The sequence below is a fragment of the Pectinophora gossypiella genome, chromosome 2 (genome assembly GCF_024362695.1).
Source record: "Pectinophora gossypiella chromosome 2, ilPecGoss1.1, whole genome shotgun sequence".
Taxonomy (NCBI): domain Eukaryota; kingdom Metazoa; phylum Arthropoda; class Insecta; order Lepidoptera; family Gelechiidae; genus Pectinophora; species Pectinophora gossypiella.
The window spans coordinates 16,419,318-16,443,489 of record NC_065405.1 but is presented as its reverse complement, the minus strand read 5'-3'; the positions used below and the strand labels follow the sequence as shown (position 1 = coordinate 16,443,489).

Here is a 24,172-nt window from a genome sequence, read left to right as displayed (position 1 = left end):
ACAACTATCATTTTTCTGATACAAGCCCGAACAGCGCCAACTGAAGTTGTAAGTATGAGAAGAATTAGTAAACTTCTGAGAACTGAGAGTCCAAAAAATCCAGTAAGTAGGTAAGTATAAAAAATAACACATTTTGTACGTAAATACTTTAATGATTGCAATATTCACACAGTCATACCATTAATGTGTCTACACTCAGCGGGATCCCCTGTCTGGGAGACATAATAGTGATGCAGAGAATTAGATCTGAATTTGTTCTACTGAATTATCCTGAAAACAGAATTTGTTCCGTTAAAAAAACGGAAATACAAAGTTTTCTAACCGACCTCCAGCCAGCGGGATATTTCCTAAAGTTAAATCTGATGAAGTATAAATTGGTATTAACTTTTAGATCTGTATTTATTCTGTTCAACAAAACAAAAAAAATACTTCTGACATCCTTACTTCAGCTACAATCAAGCTGCAATGAAACCTCCAGTCAGCGGACTTTTTCTCTCACAGCTTCAATTTGTACCTGATACATAGATTTTTTTTATATTCTACTCACATAATATCTTTCAAATTCTATACTTCTTAATTTAAGCACTAGATGTACGAATAGGTAAGTGAAATTATAGTCGTAAATAGGTTATTTTTTATTATTTTAGTGTAAAAGTTACAAAAGAATGTCATTGAGAGAAAAAGTCCGCTGACTGGAGGTTTCATTGCAGCTTGATTGTAGCTGAAGTAAGGATGTCAGAAGTATTTTTTTTGTTTTGTTGAACAGAATAAATACAGATCTAAAAGTTAATACCAATTTATACTTCATCAGACTTAACTTTGGGAAATATCCCGCTGGCTGGAGGTCGGTTAGAAAACTTTGTATTTCCGTTTTTTTAACGGAACAAATTCTGTTTTCAGCATAATTCAGTAGAACAAATCCAGATCTTATTCTCTGCATCACTCTTATGTCTCCCAGACAGGGGATCCCGCTGAGTGTAGACACATATACCATTATTTACAATCATAAATCATTATTCTTAACAAAATTGTGCTTTCATTTTATACATACAAACACAAAACACAATCATTCTTTGGATCAATAAAGAAATAGTAAAATAAAATTAAAAACTGGTTTAAAATATGGCAAATTAAAAACATTAGTACAATTCCTCTCCTGTCTTTTCTATAAAACAATAAATTAAATAATAGATTTTTTATTTTGTACTTTTCTATGATGCCGACTACCTTATTGACTAGTCTTAGAATTTAATTTCACTTAAATGTTACCTGAATCGTTTTGAATCTATACAGGCCTCATTTACAAACAAAAATTACAATTGCATACAGTAATCGAAAATGTATAGCTAAGTAGCCTTCAACTGTACAGTATTATAACTATTGTATATATATTGACTATACACGGGAAATTCATACAGTTTCGTAGTTGCGTGGTCACCCTGCGTCGGCGTCGTGCAAGGTGTAAAAATACCAATGACTCGAATAAATGAACATTCATTCCATTGTCATTGAATACCTGTCACATCTGGTGTTCGTCATTAAGTATACATTGCATTGTATCTTGAGTTGATTACAAATCGCAGAATTCCAACCAATCAGGAGCCTTATTTTTGAATCGCCCTCAACTCGCGTGCGTAAATATATACCTGTCTCATCTTGCAAATGACAATCGAACGTGAAGGCGAGCGGTTTTAAAATAAGACCTCAAGACATTTGCAACAGGCAATCAGTATCATCTGATACTTTTACACCCTGTAAATATATTTAACAGTAATTATGTTAATTCTCATTTATCTGAATATACAGTGGACTAAGTAGATTTATAATTCAACTATGTTTATGTTACAAAACTTACATACAAAGACTTTGATAGTTCTCTCACAATTAATTTCACTCTTCATTAGACTAGACATTGTCGACTTGAAAGACTAGAATAAATTAATTACACGTAACAAATAATAGGAAATAAATAAAACAGTAACGATTAACAAACTATGGTAACTTAGTAGTAAAATAAAATAAAGGAATGTGGTCTCTTAATAAATAATTAGTTGGTAAACTTGTCATAAAACAACTCGATTTTTCTATACAAAAATAAATACAGTTGTCATCGTAAAATATTGCACGAATCAGAACAGAAATATATTAAATTAAAATAATAAATAAGGTACTATTAATTTAATTGAATTACTTTCCCATTTAATGGCAAGTTCCATTGACTATCGGTCAATTATATCTAGAAAACAATCACTCTGAAATCATAAAACATGGACAATTTACTATACAATTTTCTATATTATAATTGGAGCGTATATTTCACGAGTTATAACAGCAATTATTTATTTAGACTACATTGTCAATGTAGTTAAAGTCCGTATTGCAATCTACGTCTTGCTGGTTTACTCGGATCAATATTGTATATAAATCGTTGGGAGTGATTTAACATTAAATTTATGACTAGTATGTTATACGCTGGACTAGATCGCTGCTATCAGTTCAGGTACCATTTGTTGGTATTCGAGAGTTAGATAGTAATGTATGAAGCAAGTGACTCTGCGTTACCGCGCTTCGGGTGACAGATCTTTGCGATAGGCGTCAGTCATACACATAAACGTACGGCCAGGTTTATAGGCTTCGCATCTTGGGTTCTGTTAATATCCGTGGGACTCGTAGCAAGTGCTCTACTGATCGTCCTGTCGGGTCTGCATGGCAACCGCGATTATATTGAGCTCTTCGACCAATAGCCGTTTGACGTCCATATACGTAGTATTCGTATTGTTTATTGGTCCAAGTGCTCGATATAATTCGGCGATTGTCATGCAGGCCCGACTGATAACGTATGGTGGTGGTGATGAGCATTTACCTTGTATCATAAGACTGGTCGTTTATTTCCGTGGGAATTTAAATGAGTGGTCTAGTCCAGGAGATCTTAGTAGCAACTAAACTAGTTTAGTTCCTTTACAAAAAGGGGGTTGTCGTGGCGTCCGAGCTGCCCCAGTGGATGGTGATGCTGCTACGCCTGCAGGTGGTGGTCCTGACCGCGCTCGTCAGCCACCAGCGTCAGCAGCTAGGAGTCAGTGACCACGGCGTCGCGCTCGGCCTTCACTTGCTGCAATGTCGAGAATGATTCCTGTATACAGTCATCAACACCTAACTATATCGTCACTGGGAAGGCAAAATTACGTAAGCATCAAAAGGGCATTTTGAGAAAAATCTATTTAAAGGTTTTTTTCGTCTTTTTATCATAACTTTTATTCATTTATCCAATTTAGGTGAGGTATTTTTTCATTTTCGATGTCTATTTTAGGATATTTAGGCGTTTACGTAATTTTACCTTTCCAGTGACGATATAGGTATGTATTCTACGTAAAGATGGAACTGGTAGATGCCATCAAGAATCTGTTACATATATACATATATAAATAGGAATAAGTCAGTATTTTTTAAATATTTAAACATTAAAGTTGGCCGCTAGCCGCCACCAACCCCGATTCGAATAACTGTCAAGCTAGCAAGTGCAATAAAACATGGCTATAAATCCAGAACCGTGATGGTACTAATTTTTTTAAATTTTTTTCAATAAGAGTACTATTTTTTGGTATGGTCAAATTATTTTTTCGTGCCCATTTTTTTTGAGGCCGCTAGCTTGACGGACACAATAACTGCCCATTCGAATGAATAACTAATATTCGCCAAACAAACACGAAGTAGAATTTTTTAAATCCTATTTCCTAGCAACCATTTCTGACATACTACTAGCAAGTGTATTCCCGCCTTTAGCGAGTTTTTACGAACTTCGCGAGGCGATAAGCAGCTGAATGATTTGAACCAACATCTGGCAGCGCGAACTGCACTTATATTCTATCCTTTTCTGATACTCTGAATCCCCATTTGTTAGAGCGAGATAATGCGACCGTACGCGGCGGAATCGATGAGACGGTCGTAGTCCGATCGCACTCCCGCTTTTTATCTCGCTCTCGCAAATGACCGTTCTGAGTTACAGAAAAGGATAGAGGCATAGGGAAATGCGACGTGGCCAGATGAAGTTCAACCCTTAAGTTCATAGCCCACTTACACGACTTTGCTACATGACTAATAAAATATCATTCATATATGGGCTTTAAGTCGTGGCCTTTGCGATATAGTTTATATTGCTACAAATAACAGCCAACTCGGTGTCAGCAAGCTTCCCGCCATCAGACTGCTCGGTAGTTGACCGCCAGCAGTCGCTATAGTTCAGGGCGGTGGAGCAGAGTCGTGTAACCTTTAGCATTCAATGACGTCACTCAGAACTGTTATTTGCTAGAGCGAAAGGGTCAAGTAACACAGCTCCTCACCATAGCCTTAGTGAGCACGGTGGCGTCCTTCAGACTGAGTACTTGTAGAACCTGAGCCTCGCCGTTCCCCTGCAGCATCACTTGCGCCACGCCGCCGCCCATGGAGATCGCTTCAAGAGCCTCGCCGTTGTTTTCAACCTGATGGGGTGAATTTTTGTTACTCATCAATTAACATACGATACTCCCACTAGGTTACACTTATATATTATTATCTTCTGGGCGAAAACATCTCCACGGATCCGCAATGGAGAAGCTTGGTTGAGTGTGGTCCTAATACCATGGGACCATGTAATAGAATGAGAGCAGGACATATATATATAGAACATAGCCTAGCGTGAAAGAGACGAGAGATATGCCTCTTTCGCAGTATAAAGCTTTGCCTCTTTCGCAGTATAAAGCTTAGTACGAAAGAGACGATGTCATTCATGACTGCGATCGCAGCGCCGTCCGTTCAATTTGTTTTTTATTGTCTATGTCATCGTAATAAAAATCATTTTTATGCAAAATATGTTTGCGTGTGACCACAATCTCGTTAAGTAGGTAAACATGACGTTTACTTATTACAAGCCTATTCACGCTAGTTAAAAAGAAAAATATACTGTAAGTATAAAAAAAGGAAAAATTCGAAACTACGAAATAAAATCAAAATAATAAAATACACACCTTAACATGCAGACAAACGTGTAAAGCTGTAAGTGCAGTCATAAGCAATATAATGTATCCACTTTAGGACTCTGTCGCACTAACATATTTGACATTTAGTGAGACTTACAGTTCAATTTGTCAAAAAAGTTAATGTGACATTATACCAAAGTGTATACATATTAATGCTCGTGACCGTACGTGCAGAAAACAAAATAAAACCATCAAACACATTCACATGACTTTATTGCGTGCTTTACACATAGCGTAACTACAGGGTAGATTGGAATCAAATGCGACACACGAAAGTTTACTCTATACAAACAAATTACTCACAGATTTAAAACAATGCATGTGCTTCTTCGTCTGTTGTTTTTAAGCTCACATTGCATATACATGCAAGTACCAGGAGTGTTAGTGTTGTTTATCTTTTTAAATAATATAGGCTCGCGTTTGGCCACAATCTCACTTGATGGCAAGTGACGTGGTCTAATGTCGATCACGCTTTTAGCAAATACCTATTCACGCTAGCCTTGAAGACTCCTAAATTATAACGAGTTGGAAAAACAGACGATTGCAGTTGGAGATTTTTTGTAATAAATAATAATCGAGTTTATACTTTATATGCACCGATTTCCGCAAATCCGCGCGCGGCATATTACAAAAAAACAAATGTAGAACCATTCTCGCTATGTCTATTCATGCATCGTGATTAAAGTAATCTATAGATAATTAAATTAGACAGAGCACATAATACCGGGTTCTTACCGCGTTGTTATCAGAGATATGAGACTCCCGATATTTCCATGGCATTTATCATGGCACTTGCAAGTGTTGAACTATCGGGAGTCTCATATCCCTGATGATAACGCGGTATTATGTGTTTTAATTATGATAATAACCGCGTAAACTTCAAACAATGAATTAGATAGAGTTCCACACGCCGAATTTGATTCCAAAATGAAGACGACACAAGTGTAAAACAAATTAAAATATACATTGGGTCGACACTGGTGCGCTTTTAATTACTCTCAAGTTATTTTTGTATAAGCGCGTCAATTCTTTTCGCGCACCACACCTCCAACAACGTACAACAAAAAATTAAAACAAGACAGCATATAATGTATCACGGTACAACGGCAGGCAAATAAAACACTACACCACCAATCTTTATACACTAATCTTTGGTAAAATTACATGGGACTGAACGTCATATTTAATTCGTTTAATCTATTAAGAACACGACAATATTTTATTTAATATTTCAGACAAATAGACGGGAGAGGTTCCATATGTTTTCTCAGTTTAAAATTATGACGCAAGTTTATACTTGCGTAGTACGTGCACTAGACACATTTCTATTATCAATATTGTAAGTATGTCTTGCAAAATCACAAATATTTAATATTAGCCACTATGCCAAAATAGCTAAAACTTTTCGTCTTTTATTTTGGCTTTCATCGTATTTTTTAAAAAACTTTGGAAAGCCTTCCATAGCAAGAGGTCTATACAATACTAAATTTTCAAATAATACAACAAATTATAAACTTTGAAAACAAAACATGCACACTTAGCTAAAATAAATCAAACGCATAATATCTTATCTGGCAACACCACCAATAATTAACCCTGAATAATAGGATAAAGTATAAGTCAAATTAGTGGTCTTACCAAACAAGTTTACCATAGCTTTCACTTAAAATAACGAAAATAATAAAATTATTTTTAAATACAACATTTCAACTAAAATTCCCTATTTAATGTACGCGGTTCAATGTTGCCGTTTTAAAAATTCATGGGACCAATGACAGTATTGGTCTAACACAACTTTATTATATAAAATATCTTCATCGCTAATTTTTAAGTCAAAAATCAAATCTCTCATTCCTAAAAACGTAACGACCGCATGTGTGACTTTATGTAAGTATATGACTTTATATGAATCAATGAGTTTTGCTAGAAAACAGTATGTTGGCAATGATCTCGGTAGCTATTACTAGTATAAAGATTAGCAAGTCTCACTACTCTTACAACACAAATGCAAGCAAAATCTTACTTTAAAATAAAACATAATACTAAATGGCAACACCATGCAATTGGCACAAATGGGTGAATCTCAAAATTTCAAGTTTGGTGGCGAAATTTCATATTATTTTTTCATGAAAAATTGGGTTCCGACATGAAAAAGATCCAAAAGGATCCTCGGTTCCGACATGAAAAAGGAATTTTTCAATTCCCAATTTTTCACGAAAAAATTATATGACAGTCGCCACCAAACTTAACACATTTTGATATTCACCCAAATACTAGCTCACTACACATTATGCTTCGGTGAACACTTAATTTACACAACATTAATAGAAGATGGTCTACAAAATACAATGTTAGCCACTAAAATGATACATTGTAAATCTGTTGCAAAATAAACTAATGTATTTACACATCCTTGCAAGTAAATATGTATTTATGGTAGTAGTTTCGAGGTTTTTTTTTGGTAAGTTTTACCGTAACACTTGTAAATATGTAACAGGAACTAGTAGTGATTTTGGTGGTCAAATCATGTCGAACACAATCATAAAATTAACAAAATAAAACAGCACAATAATACTAGGTAATATAAATAAAATATTTCTCTCGTTCAAACTTATCTAAACCAAATACTTTATTCTCGGTAACCATTGTAAGTTATCTATTAAGCTCTGCTTTAGAGATCGTTTTTAGGGATCCACTTTAAAAAAAAAACGCGGAACCCTCGTGACGGTGGTCACAGTGGTTTTTGTAATATTGGGACTTAAGTTTTTGCTTAATGTGAGCCCTTGTATAAATGGGCTTATGTTTTAATTTACCGCGCAACGCTTCACGTGTTTTAAAGCATAAGCACAGAGTTCCTAATATAGAGATGCCGCGGGAGCATAGCAGGTGGAACCGAAACATGCACAAAACAAAACGTTTTACCGAGTAACGATCGCGTTATAAAACTTTCCACGTCATTTATTGCTTCTTTGGTATAGCGCAACCACAACTAGCGCTTGTGTTACTACGCAATGTACGGCGAGTAAATCGATGTAGCGGTCCAGACAGAGATGTCTTGGTGCGGCCGCTCCACACGGCGACATGTGGACTATTGTAATTTAGTGCTCAGGACATATCTCCCTTGTTTCTATGATCTATGGGCCTAAGCGTGTAAGCTCCCTAATACTTTACTAAAATATCACATCTATCTCACTGTTCAATAACATTATGAATGGCACATATTAGTTATTGCCACTCAAACATTGTACTTTTTATCTTTGGGTCACTTTAGTGTCTATGACACAAACTTTCTACATTCTCACTATATGTTGCTTCCAACATGGCTTTGGAACCAACCAATTTTAAAAATCGAAATATTAATGTACTTATTTTAAAAACCTAGGCTGTAACGACGAAAGCGGTACAAATTTATTTAAAAGTAAAAAAATCTAATCCTAAAATTATAATACATATTTTATATTGGTAACACACGCTTTCTATAAACGGAACGGACGTTTTATTTCCTACTCACACAATAATAAGGATCAGTCTAGCTTGTCAAGCGTTTCTACAATACTGGTGTGACCAATAACAAAAAATAAAATAAAAGCAAGCTCTATAGAGTCCATTTTTTTCTGGCATGACTCTTGTTATGTTGCCATTCGTTGTGAATATTGTCAATAACTACATAACTAAGATCACTGAACAATTTTAGTGTCTACTATCTAACAAACATCTCAGATTTATAATCTGGAGATAAATGTATGGGTCATTATTTTGCTTATAAATATAAGAAATTGACATCGATAAGCCAAGTCTTCCAAGATTGAGCTCTCGGAGACCTTATACGCTTAACTCGAAAAAGAGCAGCGTGGTGAAGTATATTGGCCCGGATTCCTGCAGACACCTCTAACTTTATTTTAAATTATATCCGTCATTTTCTTATCCTCCGAAAAGGAATGGGACGGATGATTGACAACTTTTAATTTTAAAACGAATGAATAAACCGGGCGAATAAAATAGATATCTCACTGATATGCAACCGTTTGACGTGTGCTGTCAACTTAATTCTGTCAGGTTATTGGCTAGTATAAAATTTTGGGAGAAATTTTTTAAATTTCTGCCTAAAATTGACGTGTGTTTCATAAATTTTATGCCTGTCGATTACCCGTCAATTTCCTTTTCGGCGGATAAGAAAATGAGATATAACTTAAAATAAAATTAGATGATGTGTACAGTCATGAGCAATATCATATACCCACTTTAGAACCCTGTCATATATGACATTTAATAAGACTTACGGTTTAATTTGTCAAAAAGGTTTATGTGACATGGTTTCAAAGCATATACATATCAGTACTCATGACCGTACTGGAATCAGCACCATTAATCTGTGTAATAGATTTTTTGTCTCGCTCGCACGCACGGGGTAAGGCGGCACAGAGTAAGAACGAGATTTTGCATGAAGTGTCCGCGCTGTATTCTGGTTTATATGTAGATGAAGATCGAAGGGGAGTCCTTTGTCTAGAAGATATAACGAGACAACAATAGAAAACAAAACATGTGTTTTGACTATTCCATATCAATTTGAGCTTTGCTATAGTCACTAGATAAAGCAACAGTAGTACATTTGTCTCGCTTATACCTTCATAAAACGCCATTTGAACTTTTGTGTTGTGTATGTATATGGTCACTTTATAGTCAAAAGCACGTAAGCGCCTATTTGATCACATTCGGATGTAATTATCGTTGTCAAAACCTCACAATAAATCTAGTTTTAACGTAGGTAAAAAATGTAGTCTCAATTTTTACCCGAAATGAAAATAATTAAAAGATAATAAGGTTTTATTACGGAAAAGCGCATTCGAATATCATCATCACCTAGGGAACAATGCTAGGGATAGCATTATCCCGTTTTTCACAGCCTGAAGACTTGACAGGTCGGGTTGTACAGAAGCGACTGCCTGCCAGACCATCCAACCCGCGAAGGGGAAACCAGCCTAATACAGGTTAGGTCAAACTCCGCAAACACATCAACATCGCATTCGAATGTGATTTTTACAGAGGTGCTTACGTGGTTTTCTCTATAAGGAGCCGATATGTGTATGTTGTTGGCTATTTTAAGTGATACTTAGAGGGAGCCGATATGTGTATGTTGTTGGCTATTTTAAGTAATACTTAGAGCAGAATATGTGTATGTGTGTTAATCGATCTCAATCTTGAGCTTGGTGACCTGCACGAGGGGCGCGACGCAGACGCCGTCCTGCTGCTGCATGGAGGCCACCATGGACTGGTACACCGACGCCGACACCGGCACCGTGATCACGCCCGACACCGACACGGGGTAGCCTGCGGATCGACGGCACGAGATTAATATATTATTTACACAACATAACCTGTAGTGTCCTGGACCTGGAAGAGCTCGGTGGCGCAGCGGTAAACGCGCTCGGTCTGCGATTGTTGAAGTTAAGCAACTTTCGCAAAGGCAGGTCATAGGATGGGTGACTACAAAAAAAAAAGTTTTCATCTCGAGCTCCTCCATGATCCGTGCTTCAGAAGGCACGTTAAGCCGTTGTTCCCGGTTACTACTTACTGATGTAAGTACGTCTCATGATCTACACGTCCTCACCAGTAGACACAATTTAACTAAAAAAATGCTATAGTGTTGCCGCTCGATAGTGCCCTATCGATAGTTTTCGATCGAACTATCGATAGTTTACCAAAAAACGATAGTATCGATAATTAATCGATAGTATCGATACTATCGATAGTATCGATAGCTCTTTTTTGGCGATACTATTGATAAGCAACGATAGTATCGATACTATCGATAGTATCGATAGTTAAAAGATGAAAAAGTATCGATACTATCGATAGTATCGATAGTTGAAAAACAAAAAACTATCAATACTATCGATAGTATCGCTCTTCGATATTGCGCAAGCTATCGATACTATCGATAGTTTTGTATGATCGATAGTGACCTTAATTTCGATAGTATTGTAAAAAAATCCTATCCACTCCACTTAACAGTGTTTTTTTTAAGTTTAGAGAATTGCCTACTTCAAAACCAAATATCCACTGCAAAAACACCCACGTAATATAAAATATATTAAATACGAGCTTTAAATGGTGTGAATTGTTCCACACAATGCTACATTCAATACTATCGAAAATAAGGTCACTATCGATCGTACAAAACTATCGATAGTATCGATACTATCGATAGTTTTTCATCTTTTAACTATCGATAGTATCGATACTATCGTTGCTTATCAATAGTATCGCCAAAAAAGAGCTATCGATACTATCGATAGGCCTATCGGTTGGGTAGATGATTTTGGCTGTTTACTATCGATAGTAAAACTATCGATTTTTCGGCAACACTACTATAAAGAGCTCTTACAAAATAGGTACACAAGAAATAATAATAATGTAATTAATATGGTAGAACACAATGCAAAAAGGTTATTAATTTATTTAACGAAGAAACTGACTGAAAAGACGCCTTGCTGCAGTGCAACTAGTATTAAATGTCTATTTGACATAATGGCCCCGATTCCTGGAGACACCGCCTAATTTTATTTTAAGTTATATCCGTCATTTTCATATCCGTCGAAAAGGAAAGGGACGGATGATTCACAGCTCTTAATTTTAGGAAGAATGAGTAAATGAATGTGTCGGGTTATTGACTGATGTAAAATTTTTAGACGGTTGGTTAAAATTGACGTGTGTTCCATAAATTTTATGCTTGTCGATTACCCGTCCCTTTCCTTTTCGGCGGATAAGAAAATGACAGATATAACTTAAAATAAAATTAGATGGTATTTACAGGAATTAGCACCATTAAATAAATAAAAGAAATGTACCGTGTCCATCCTCGCCGGTGAGTATGATCTGCCCGTCGTGGTTGAGCGTGGCCTCGGCGACGGCGTTGAGGTCCACGGCCACCTCGCCCTCCAGCGCCTGCACGACGCTGCCGCCACCCTCGCCGCTGTGGATTTGCTGTAAACACAGTAATATAAAAATTAGGTCGAAAGGCGGAGTTCCTCGCCGCGTGCGGCTAAAATTTGTGGATACAATAGTTAAACAGTGGAGTTTGGATTTTAAAAGGACTTTGGGCCTTAACGCCTTGCGGTCGACATTTCCAAACACAATAGTTAAACATTGGAATTTGGATTTTAAAAAGACATGCAGTTTTACGATTTTAAGGTGTTTTAGGCTAATATCCCGGGATCTACGGCTTGTGACTTCCTTTTTTTGACTTGATTTATTGTAGATTTGTCGCAAATGGCATTAACTGCTTGGCCGGATAAAAGGGGAGTGTTGAGGGCTCTCACCCGGTGTGCCTTCCGAAAGGCAGGTTTCGGACAATCAGGAAAACACGAGGCTTAGAATTTCGGCGAACGTCCCGTCCGAGTCAGATTTTTTTTTCAATTTTCTCTTTGTACAGGAAGTATTGGGTAGTATTCCTAAATTCATTACTAAATAATGAAAAGCCACATTGAAAAACGTAACAATAATCGGTTATTTTATCACATTTTTTCTATAACGTCACCATGCTTTTTCATACAAACTGCAAAGTTATTTCGAGTTTTGACGTTTAGTAAAAAATAACTGATTTGACTAGTCGGAAATGCAGTAAAAAGACGCAAAAGTTACGAAAACGAGAGCTTAATTACCTCGCCTTTAGGCAGATAGTATAAGAGTGTAGCCAATGTGCTCGCACGTTTATTAACAAGATTGGCTATTGCAGTCATATGAGGCCACACTTGAGAGCAGTCCAGCAAAACTCCTGTGGCGAATTACGCTCACGATTTATTTACATAAGATATTTGATTATTATTAAGTCCTTTTTAATATGCATGACGTAACAATATTATTTAGTTCATTTCCGAACGTTCATTTTAAAATGTCACTTTCTGAACGCGTTTTGTTTGACATATATATAGAGCAACTTTTGAACGCGCACGCAACGTGTTGTAACTTGTCCGCTTGACCATACTTTGCGTTATCAATAAATTATAATCAGTAAATATAACTAAGTTACACCAAGCCATTTGCCGTTTGAATCTAAGCCACAATCATCACTCAAACCTTTGAGAACACCATTCAGAACATCAAGACTGCGATTCCCAATACACGAAACTCTTAACCCTGATAAAGGAGTTAGCATGAGTCGCTGTAGCCGAAATCGGCTAGGAGTGAAAAATGGAACACTTTTAAAAAAAGTAGATAAACGTCTATTCAAAAAACAGCCAGTGTTATTATTATTAAAGAGTTTTTACAACGGGAAGACGCGATTTGAAGCATGTGTCAGCATACTCACAACTTGTGCCGTGGTGCCGTCTGGTAGTGTGATGATGGGGTTGTTGGGGTCCACCTGTATCAGCGACACGGTGCCGTCCGGGTTCGTGATCGTCTGTAGCACTGCCGGTGCGTACTGAGACATCTGTAGGGTTATGACAAGAAGTTAGTGTTTATTCTCTGTTATTGATGAAGATTTACATATTAGTTGATAGGGACGATCTAAGAATATATGGATGGGATATGTGACGACAGACGGTTCTATTACAGCAAGACAGTGCTGGGACGTGTATGCTCTCGTCACACAAACAGCGTGACAGGGCGTTAGTAGTTGCAATGTATTGCAATTTAGAAATAAGAATCATTTATTAATTGTAGGTAATTATCATGGATAAACTTATAGACAGTATTTTTTAATTTTTATAATCTTACGTTATTTCGCAAGGTCATATGCTTGTGGAGATGAAATGACAAGAAACTGCAATAGCGATACATACTCCTTTAAATCAATGTATAGCTAACTCACTGTATCACTTGAACAAGTTACTTCATAAATGGCACATCATATTGAATACCAGGCATTTTTACTATATTTGTCTATATTTTTTTAAATAATAATTAATTAATGTCTTTTAAATTTATTTGCTGTCAGATCAAAACCTCTGGCATTTTATTGTAAAATCGTATAGGAGCGTACATAAGTCCAAAAATATAATTTTAATTTACGTAATCTATCATTTTTATTTTAATTCCTTGAGATGTCACACTGTGGACGGTACGCTCAGCGTGACGGCCAGCGCCGACAGTGTGACGAGAGCTCGCGCCCTATCGCGCCTGCAGTGTGACGAGAGCGTGTGTGAGTGTGGCTTGTAATCGAGAATTTCAGACTTGTAATGTAACAAGTGAGTATATACATCGACGTCGGCGAGCGTCATCTGGTCGATGCAGACTTGCTGCGTGCTGATCTGCTGTTGCTGCTGTTGTTGTTGACGCTGCGGCGGCGGAGATACTGACATACAGCCAGACATCTGTAGGGTCGCGATATATTGCGTTGGGGGTAGAGCGGGTATGTGATGGTGTAGTTTCAAAGTAGATCGAAATTTAAAATTAGACAATAAAAATATGTTACCAAATCCCAGCAGCATTCCAAAGATGAAGGCAGAATAAAGAATGAAGCAAAAGTTTTAGACACTTTGTACAAATAAACATCAAGTTTTTGCAAATAATTGCCTCAATATATTAATCGGCACAAATCCTGGAAACCACGTCATATGAATTAACTATGTGATCCAAACATGGATAGTCGACTTTCATGTCATATTTCGTCCGTGTGGAACCAATGTCATTAGTTTTATGTGTCGGAATTACCGACGGTAAATTCATCGGAAGATGAGCTAAGTACCCACACCACACTAAGCTTTATGTTCGACCAACGTGGCGGTGTGCCGTATCGCCGTCTAATGGTCGAGCCAACTGCTCATGCAAATCCGGTACCAGGTTAAAACCGGCGCTCCCCGATTGAGAAGCAAACCGATACCACAGAATCACAGCGACTATTCACATAAGCTCACGACTATATCCCAATTGGTGTAGTCACAGGTAAATCCATCGCAAGATGAACTTAGTATGTGGGTTAGGTCATCGAGCTTTCTGTTAGACCAACATGACAGTGAGTGGGTGGTTTTATACTAACGCTCTGTTGCTGTGGTTTCCCGTCATCGTCCTCTGTGAACGCCGGCAGGAGATCCTCGCGGCCGTGGTACTTGTAGCAGTTGATCACGATCTGCCTTAGCGCGTGCGTCCAAGACATCTGCAATGCATGAAGAGGTAGATACAATATATATATATATACATGATATACTACACCTACTCTGAGGGTCCTAATTCCGCCCATGCCAGTGTGGTCGACGATTTCCCTCATTCAACGTTTATCTCTCAGATGACGCCCTGAGCCGAGGTACGTGCCCAATTGGGCACCCTCAGCGCTCCCTATTTGCCCGGCCAAGTAGTTAATGCCATTTGCGGCAAATCTACTCTAGCTGCATCACCATACAAGGATTGGAAAAGACATATATGTATGTTTCCTTTCTAATCGGATGGACAAATCCACATATGTTCAGAAGAAAACTTGAACCTACTTTTGTTACGAATACAATAAAAGGGAAGTACAGAAAACTTTTCTCCGTATTATCCTCGATCAAGGAGATCGTGTATATATATGCCCAGGCCGGAGAAAACTACTTATGTATTGAACACACAAATTTAATAGGCAACATTTTTAAATCTTCAAAAAGAGTTCTTTTATAAATTGTGACCGAAGCATAGAATAAGGAATAATACCGCTCCCCTCCCCGCCAACGGCTGAGGAGGGTTTACCTCACCCCCCCTCGGTCTTATTTTAGTGTTCAATCGTATGGTGTCACACACATAGATGCGCTTATAAAATAACGTCAATGTATAGTATCTGTGTAAAATGGGTGTTTTGTATGAAGTGTCTGGGGTGTGACCTAAGGTAATGTTTTACTGTATGTAGTAGAAGAAAAAAATATTGATACTTTTTGCTTCTCATCCTCTGAGCGAGCGTCCATGCGCACGTTGGCCCAGGGCAGGTCCTTGGGCCACCACGGCGGCCGCGTCGACTCCCGGCCCCAGCCCGGCTTGCCACGGACTGGACAAATAGGTTACACTTATATCGATGGTTCATGAAATATAACCATAGAACAAAGAATAACGCTACGTGTAGAACGGTAACTTTCGGCCCCGCACCAATTTGTAGCTAGATTTACCTCACCCCCTTTGGGTGTTGGTTCAGTCATCAGAAGGGGAGGAACGCGTGGGCTGTATCTCGCTCGTACTTACGCGTGACTTACAGTGAGAATGGTTACATTTTTAGATAATATAACTTACTGCTGTTTGTAAGACGAACAAATTAAGGAGAAATGCTCGGGCAGGCAGGCACGTTAAGTCGTTGGTCCCGGTAACTACTTACTAATGTAAGTAGGTAGTCGTTACATTAGTCATGTTAGGGGCCTTTGTCAATAATAACCCCGACACCGGGGTTGATAAGGTCGGTAACTACTTCACACTTCACAACCCGCATGATAGAAGAAGACAAGGAGAGGCGATAGAAGAAGTGATGGAGAGGCACGTCAAGGAGTACTCACCCATGGAATACTTGAGCATGAGCGGTATGAAAGCCCGCAGCTGCGCCTGCGTCATCTTCTCGACGGGCGTGGGGATGCCGTCGATGATGAGCGGCGGCAGCTCGAACAGCGCCGGGTCGTCGGCCGGCGGCGGCGGGGCCGCGCCCGCGCCCGTGCCGAACTGACCAAACACAGTTTTTTATTAGGTGTAACATAACAGAAGCTCACGACTATACCCCAATTGAGACAGTCAGAGGTACATCCAACGCAAGATGAACTAAGTACCCACACCTCACTGAGCTGTCTGTTGCATCAACTCGATAGAGCCAACTGTGTTAGTAATAACTGCATTTAAGATAAATTAATAACTAGTTGGTGCAAGTCCGGTGCTGAGGTTTGAATCAGCGCTTGAAGCCCTGTACGGCGAAGCGTACGATTTTTGAACATGTGCAATTTGCAATTTTATATTTGTTTATGACAGCATTTAATAAAATAATTAATTAAGTAATTATTAATTTTTATATTTAATTTTTTTTTTTTTAAATTAGTGCCAACAAGCCACTCGGCCGGTTTCGGTTGTTTTCTTTACTTCGTCCCCGTCTATCTTATCATTTCTATCACCTTATCATAAGTGTAGTTTCATGCTACATTTTGGTCCTTCGAGCCCGTTTGACAAGCAAGCCGGTAAACCACAGGACAATAATTCCCATTGTGAATCAGGTATTGAAGCATACGTACATACATAAGGTCAAACCTATTTCCCGTCGGGGTAGGCGGAGACCACAGAATTCTACTTACCACGTTCCTAATACACTACTTTTTAAAGCATCGCGGTTTGTACGCGTAAGCTTTCCATTTCCAACTCTACCACTTACACCCGCACCACGATAGCAGCTCAAACAAAGTCATGATGTATTCATCATCATCATCAATTTAAGAACCACGCTCTTGTCGGTGCAGCATTTTCCATGCTACTTTTTTAGGGAAAAATAGGGCAGTGGTTTCCCTCTTGCCTTCCGCCCCGCAGTACTCTGTCTGACGCAAGTGGAATGGCGCCCAGAGTAGTCTATTACAAAGCCATACTAGGACTCCTGTCCTCCGCCTCTAAATAGTACTGACAGTTACTGCTGCCCTCTGTCAGGTTCCAGGTTACAGACGTGATGTATTAAATATCATAAATACCTGTTGCGCCAGTGCGTTTTCAAGTTCCTCCATGATCATGCAGCGCAGGTTGCGCACCACGTCCTCGAGCGGCTTGGCCCCGAACACGCGGTACGAGGTGTTGGGCTTGCCCGGCGTCGCCACCAGCACCACCGCCTGCTGGCCCACGCGCGTCGCGAACTCGTCTATCGTTTGCTGCCACAATATAAATACATAAGTAACCTCCGTAACGTTAGGGAGCTCGGTGGCGCAGCGGTTAACGCGCTCGGTCTGCGATTGTTGAAATTAAGCAACTTTCGCAAAGACTGGTCATAGGATGGGTGACAACATTTAAATTTAACGGTCTCCGCGGTCCAGTGGTTTGAGCGTTGGGCTCACGATCCGAAGGTCCCTGGTTCAAATCCCGGCGGGGACACATCACAAAAATCACTTCATGATCCCTAGTTCGGTTAGGACATTACTGGCTGATCACCAGATTGTCCGAAAGTAAGATGATCCGTGCTACTGTTGTAAGTAGTTGTTACATGAGCCATGTCAGGGGCCTTTGGCGGCTCAATAGTAACCCTGACACCAGGGTTGATGAGGCTGGTATTCCACCTCACAATCCACACGATAAGAAGAAGTAACGACCTCAGTGGTACAGTGCTAGCGCATGGAGCTCATGATCCAGAGGTCCCGAGTTCGAAGGTCGGTGGGGACTGAATTACAAAAATCACTTTGTGATACCTACTTAGGACATCACCCGATAGGACCCGATCACCCGATTATCCGAAAGTAAGAGAAAGAGTCCCTGGGCTGGAGGGCTGCTATTTACCCAAGTAAATAATATTATTATATAGTTGTTACATGAGCTATGTCAGGAGTCTTTGGCAGCTCAAAACCCTGACACCGGGGACGAATAGGGTCGGTCATTGATCTCACAACCCGTACGAGAGAAGAAAAAGAATAAATAAATGTAGCGTCTTGGCCTCGAACGACGCGGCACGACGTATTGGAATTTCCCGGTTTTTCCCAGTCCACGCGCGACTCGCAATCTTCAATCGTTTACACAGTGTAAATTACAAACGCTTATTTTATACCTCTTAAAATATTATTTTCTCGAAAAGCATTATATAATAGAAAAACATATACTATTATATTTCTTCATTAATTTCAAATTTCGCGCGAAATCGGTTGGTCACGTGACATTTTACCCAGTGACGTCACATTTCAATAAACAAACTCTCGAACCACGCGTCACTTCAAGTGACTTTGAAATTTGGAACCTGACAGATAGTTTTTGTTTATTTAGTGAAATGTGACGTCACACGAAGCTCGATCATGATCATGGCCACGCGTGTTTCGGGTCTTGTAATACACAAATAAAAATCGCATTATAATCTTGTAAAAATTAAATATTTAAAAGTGTTCTTATAAAAGAAGCTATTCGATAATTATCTTTGTTTTTACTAAACGTCTAAAGCCAAAATTACTATGGAATTTGTATGAAAAAGCACACTGCGACGCCATATAAAAACGTGATAAAATATCGGACTTATTATTACGTTTTTCTTGATTAAAATTTTAAATAAGTTAAATAGAAAAAAGAAAATGTTTTTCGTTCGTTTTAGATCTGTCTTTATTTAGTAATCAAAATTTCATAATTTATCTTAAACTTAGTACACAATCCAATTAAAATTGTCTAAATAAGTAATAATTTTACCACTTACCCGTAGTTTCCTAAGCAGCCTGTTCTGATGTCGTTTGCGCACGGAGGGGTTTGTCTCGAACGAATGTGGTCGCTTGCGTTTCTTGGAAGACGCTATAGCGGCGGCTGCGGCCATGCCCACAGGACCTACGACGGAACACTCCACTTTTAAAGTAGTTTTAAACAATTATCAAATTACGTAACAAAAACTGTCTGTATATGTTTCATACATAACACCCCACCCCCATACACGTCACCCCTCAATCAACTGGAGGGAGTATGCAGCATACTCCAACACGCTGCTCCACTGCGGGTTGGTGGAAGTGTCTTTGGGCTAGCAGCCGAGACGTGGCGATTTTGACAGTATGATTAATTTAGTTATTAATTTATCTTTAGGGCAGGTTTCATTAACACAGTTGGCTCGACCAATGTAGACAGCGATAGGGCTGACCACCTATCACATTGGTCTAACAGAAAGGTCGGTGAGGTGCGGGTACTTAGTTCATCTTGCGATGGATGTAGCTCAGTCGTGAGCCTATGTTCTGTTGTTAAACAATAATTTAGTAATGTTTGAGTAAGGAGAGGTGCAGGAAAAAAGATTATTTTCGCACCCGAAATATGCATTTAGTGAGTGCACTTCTTGACAAAGGAAGAAGGGAAGTGTTTGTTTGATCAATGACGATATAATAACATATTCGTGATTCAAACGTGACATTATCTTGCAGGATTTGATCACATGAAAACGAGGGAACGACATTCGAGCTTCTTGCGCTATATCTTCTCATACATAGATACATAAATTCACTCCTATTTCCCACTGTGGTAAGCAGAGACTATGGAATTTCAATTGCATCGGTCGTGACACATGTCCCTTGCTCCCTCCATATTCATCAATCATTTCTTACACGCTCGCCGGTTTAGAGTAGATCATACTGTTTCTTCTCAATCATAAGAGTTTCTGAAACATTACTCTTGGCAATCTTGATGTCATCCTACGCCTAGCCCGCGTATGAAGACGGCTCCGTCGCCGGCGAGCACGTGCAGTGTCTTCGTAGTAATAAATGTACCAAATAACATTTATCTCACCAGCGGCAGCGAGTTGCTTGGTGACCTCGTCACTCATGGCGGTCTTGATGATGTCGGAGCTGTCGTCATACGCCGACCCCGCTGGCGAGGACGCGCAGTCGTCTTCCTCGTCCGACCCGCCGCTCATCCCGCAGCCCTCCACTTGGGACATGTCCTGGGAAAACAAGGACTTTTAGAATTTTTGCTAAACGCAAAGAAATCTTTTTGATCACTATGTATTTAGGATAATATATGTCATGTGCAGTCCTGTCCAAGGATCTGCTTTAAAGTTGTTAGACCAAAGGTCCTTTTAAAACCCAAACCCCACTGTTTAACTATTGTGTCTGGAAATCTCAGCTTTAGGAGGATATATCCAATTATGTGTCAGTATTAGTGGTCAGCTTAGTATCAGCTTTTCTAGCTTAAAACTAGAATAAATATAGAAAATACAGATTCTGTACCTCTTCCCCCATGTCCATGGATTCTGTGCTGACTGCAGAGTTCATGATGGCAAAGTCTTCTTCTCTGATCTCTTTGATTAACTTCGGAGGTCTTGGGACCATCAGTCTCCTCCCGGGGAAGTAGCGTGATATGACCACGCTTTATGTTCCAATCTTGTGTTCTTCTTTTTACTTTACAATGGTGTACTTCTTCACAACCTGTTTTCAGAATAATTTATTTTGTTTTAATAAGATTGTATATATTAAATATAAAATTGTTGTAAGTGATTAGGATCTTATTGGCGTGTATGAAACAAAGTGAAAGAAAGAATGTTTCAGGATCGAAGCAAATGGAATTCCATAGTCTCTGCTTACTCCAATGGGAAATAAGCATGAGTTTATCTATGTATGTATTAGGATCTTGTGTCTTTGAGCTCTGTTCAAACAGGTAGATAGGGATAAGGTGCATTTGTGCCTATTATTTTAGCTCAAAAAAAATTGTATCATCTAGTACCTAATTCTTGTTCATTTACAACCAATATTAAATGGCTTCTGTTTTCTGAATATAAACCTTTACAATAATATATTAAGTGATGTATTGATATTAAAAGTAAATTCCACATTAAACTCAATAATAACTTAGGTAATTCAATTTAAAGTTTTTCTTTTTGAGATGTGTCTGCATGGTTGCAAGCAAGAAGTCACTTTTAAATTTGGAATAAATTATTATAATTATTGACTGGATATGAACCGATTACTAACTGTATTTTAATACATAATATTTTTAAGCAAACTCCACTTCCACAGACAAACCAAGGAATTGGTTTTGTGGAGTTTTTATTGTAACAATATTTCATGTGCCTTTATGAAAAATAAACATTTTAGTTACCTACCTACTTACTTGATGACAATTCATTGATTTGAAAGACATGGTGGTTTTTATTTTGTGTAAAAGATTCAAATTCATTGCTTTGTCATTATTCTCTGGAAGATCTAACAATCTTAAAATACATAAAATGTGAAATGGAATATAGGTTTTCTTTTCCCTTGTTTATTCTATACTGAACAAGTGTACTAGTGTCTAGCTATTTTGGTGGCTTATAATATAACATGCTAGTAATAATGTCTTCAGCCATTACATCATATCCTGTGCCACCCTACTATTACTTTGAACTCTGAAGTTAATGACCCTTGACATTCTACAAGGGTAACATTTGGAAAACTTTGCTGGCAAATATTTTTTATATTCAGTTTTTCCTTTATCATGAGAACATTTTTCATACATTCTTATAAGATTTGGGTGGATTTAAACTGTCTTAATTCCTATCCAAGGACATTCCTATAAAATAAGTACCTACCTATCCAATTTCTTATCCAAAGGCATCTAAATAAATTACTGTAAATAATAAAATTAATAGAAACATCCCTTTCAACATGAATAAAGCTGAATCATTAGTTTGCCCACCCCAAATTGAGCTAAGTACCTATGTTTGACTATTCTATTGTGTAGGCTGCTAGTACAGGGTGAAAAATCAATACTCGAACATCCCACACAAGGAACTAGGAAAAGAAATAGATTCGCCTAGAATTGTTCAGAATATCGTTGGAAACATCCTAGCCATCTTTGGACTTAAGCTATTAAACTCGAGCTGTTTCGTTATAAAGCCTTTCTAGCTTAGAAATATTGCTTGTTATAAACCTAAATCATCTCTAGGCTGACTACAAATGACGCATTCTATTTAGTGTTTTTGTTTGGACGCAATACGCGATGTTTAGCCATGGCAAGTCACTTTCGAAGACAAATGACACAAACTCTTTTGCGGCGGCGTAAAGGCTATGCCCAAATGAAAGGCCACCATGAAGGAGACTCGCGCCGTTCGAGCAGGCCCAGATAGAATAGAAAGACTACGGCTGCGTACGCACCTGCGTGATTTGAAATACATTTTTCAGTCTTATCAGCAGCTTCAGGAATCCGTTGTGATGTAACCGGATCAAAACAACACTTTTGAAGACTTATTTCACTCAACCGAACACTGAATTCACAAAATACGTGGAGGACACCAGAGACCCCGAAAAACGCAAATCCTCCATTATTATCGATCGGCAAATGCGATACGAGAATCGGATAAACTTCACTTTGCGAGACGCCATTTTGTACGAGTCTGCGCGGTGGGTTTTTCGCATGGAAAGGGAAATTACCCCTCAGCTGCGGGGGGACCGGATTCTTGCTTTGTAAGTACAAAATAACTCCTTATTTGGCTAGTACTTACCGAATTTCCTTGCTGGATAATTTTCTTTGCTTTATTTCATGACCTGTAAACTGTGTCTGGGCGTTCAGGAAAAATTCCAAGTTTATTTTCGAAAACATTTGATCACGTCATTCAGTGGCGCCATCTAGGCTAATTTTTGAAACTAGATTTGACATTTATTTTGTAAACATTGTGGAAATTTTCAGTCAAACAATTTTCCTTTTTTCAGTTAGGTACCTATTTTCTTACTGTCTGTGTGTAATATGTGAGATTATATTTTACTGTAGAAGTGAATTAAACTGTTGGATTCGTGTTATTAACCCCCCATCTGAAAAATTGGTAAATAAATTGTTTATGTTGCAATAAATTGTTTTCTGCAAATTAAGTTAGTACTTTATTAACTTTGAAGTTCAGAAACTTAAAACAATCTTTTCTGATGGTTATTATCGGTGTTTCGACGAAAACCATTTTTATCATTTATTTTTAGGTACCAAATAAAACTTCCTAAATCTCAAAATTAATATCCTTTGGAGGTTAAAGCAATATTGGTACTTACAAAGAGTACACAATCGCCATGCAATGAAAACAACATCGAAGATGTTAATTAGTCATTATTATCTGAATGTTGAATTGAATGAAATCTTTGTTTTCTTAAACTTCATATTCAAAGGTGTGACATGTATCTAGTCTACCTTTAGTAGTAAATAAAATGGTATTACATAATAAAACACCACAAAAATAGATAAGGTGATTTCCTTCCTATCACCATAATCTGCAAACAGATATGTAACTTGGTAAGAAGTACTCAAGAGTTTATTTGCACTGTTTGTAACAGCGGATTCTTAGAAAATGATCCTTGTGGTATAATATTCAACATTCTCGAAACTTCTTAGTCATGATTTAATATAAGTTTAGTCTATATTGCTGTCAATATTTCTGAATGAAACCATTTGCACCATATCTTCGTAACAAGTTGTTGAAGCTGTATTGAAAGTATGTAATACATAATAATAATATATATTTTTGTTGGTTGATTTTCCCAAGGGTATTATTATTGCCTTCTTCTTATCACCCTGGTGTCAAGGTTACTATTGAGCCGTCAAAAAAAAGCTTGTATAACAAACAATTA

At 38.1% G+C, this 24,172-nt stretch overlaps 2 protein-coding genes across 9 annotated transcripts in view; one reads left to right on the top strand and one right to left on the bottom strand.

Moving 5' to 3' along the window:
* Positions 1-173: 173 nt before the first annotated feature.
* On the bottom strand, positions 174-23,194 carry LOC126378336 (DNA-binding protein Ewg). Of its 4 annotated transcripts, none has more exons than XM_050026595.1 (13): positions 23,065-23,194; positions 20,816-21,013; positions 20,376-20,529; positions 19,312-19,436; positions 17,624-17,797; positions 16,463-16,622; positions 15,854-15,966; positions 14,992-15,108; positions 13,321-13,443; positions 11,861-11,996; positions 10,225-10,340; positions 4,338-4,475; positions 174-3,130 (listed from the first exon to the last, which is right to left on the bottom strand). In XM_050026595.1, exons 2-13 carry the CDS (start codon positions 20,915-20,917, stop codon positions 3,068-3,070), a joined length of 1,521 nt encoding a protein of 506 aa, XP_049882552.1. In that variant the 5' UTR covers positions 20,918-21,013; positions 23,065-23,194; the 3' UTR covers positions 174-3,067. The 4 variants fall into 4 exon arrangements, 3 of the variants coding, with proteins under 3 accessions (XP_049882552.1, XP_049882546.1, XP_049882561.1); XM_050026589.1 differs by lacking the exon at positions 23,065-23,194 and adding an exon at positions 22,718-22,855; XM_050026604.1 differs by lacking the exon at positions 23,065-23,194 and adding an exon at positions 22,718-22,855 and having other exon boundaries at positions 175-3,109.
* Positions 22,887-24,172, top strand: part of LOC126378902 (5-demethoxyubiquinone hydroxylase, mitochondrial) — an 8,530-nt gene continuing 7,244 nt past the window's right edge. The window contains exon 1 of one of the 5 annotated variants that reach the window (XM_050027418.1): positions 22,887-23,026. The gene's annotated coding sequence lies outside the window, so the exon portion shown is untranslated. Of the gene's footprint in view, positions 23,027-23,209; positions 23,383-23,713; positions 23,838-24,017; positions 24,037-24,172 lie in introns of those variants that run through there. The other 4 variants (XM_050027436.1, XM_050027408.1, XM_050027427.1 and 1 more) reach the window with 4 other exon arrangements.

Excerpts from the sequence above, each read along its gene's own strand:
- LOC126378336 (XM_050026595.1), bottom strand. The coding sequence starts at position 20,917 with ATGGTCCCAAGACCTCCGAAGTTAATCAAAGAGATCAGAGAAGAAGAC. Across the intron at positions 16,623-17,623 it reads AAAACGCACTGGCGCAACAG|TTCGGCACGGGCGCGGGCGC; the intron begins GTATTTATGATA and ends GTGTTTGGTCAG. Across the intron at positions 15,109-15,853 it reads CAGAGGATGAGAAGCAAAAA|ATGTCTTGGACGCACGCGCT; the intron begins GTATCAATATTT and ends CATGCATTGCAG.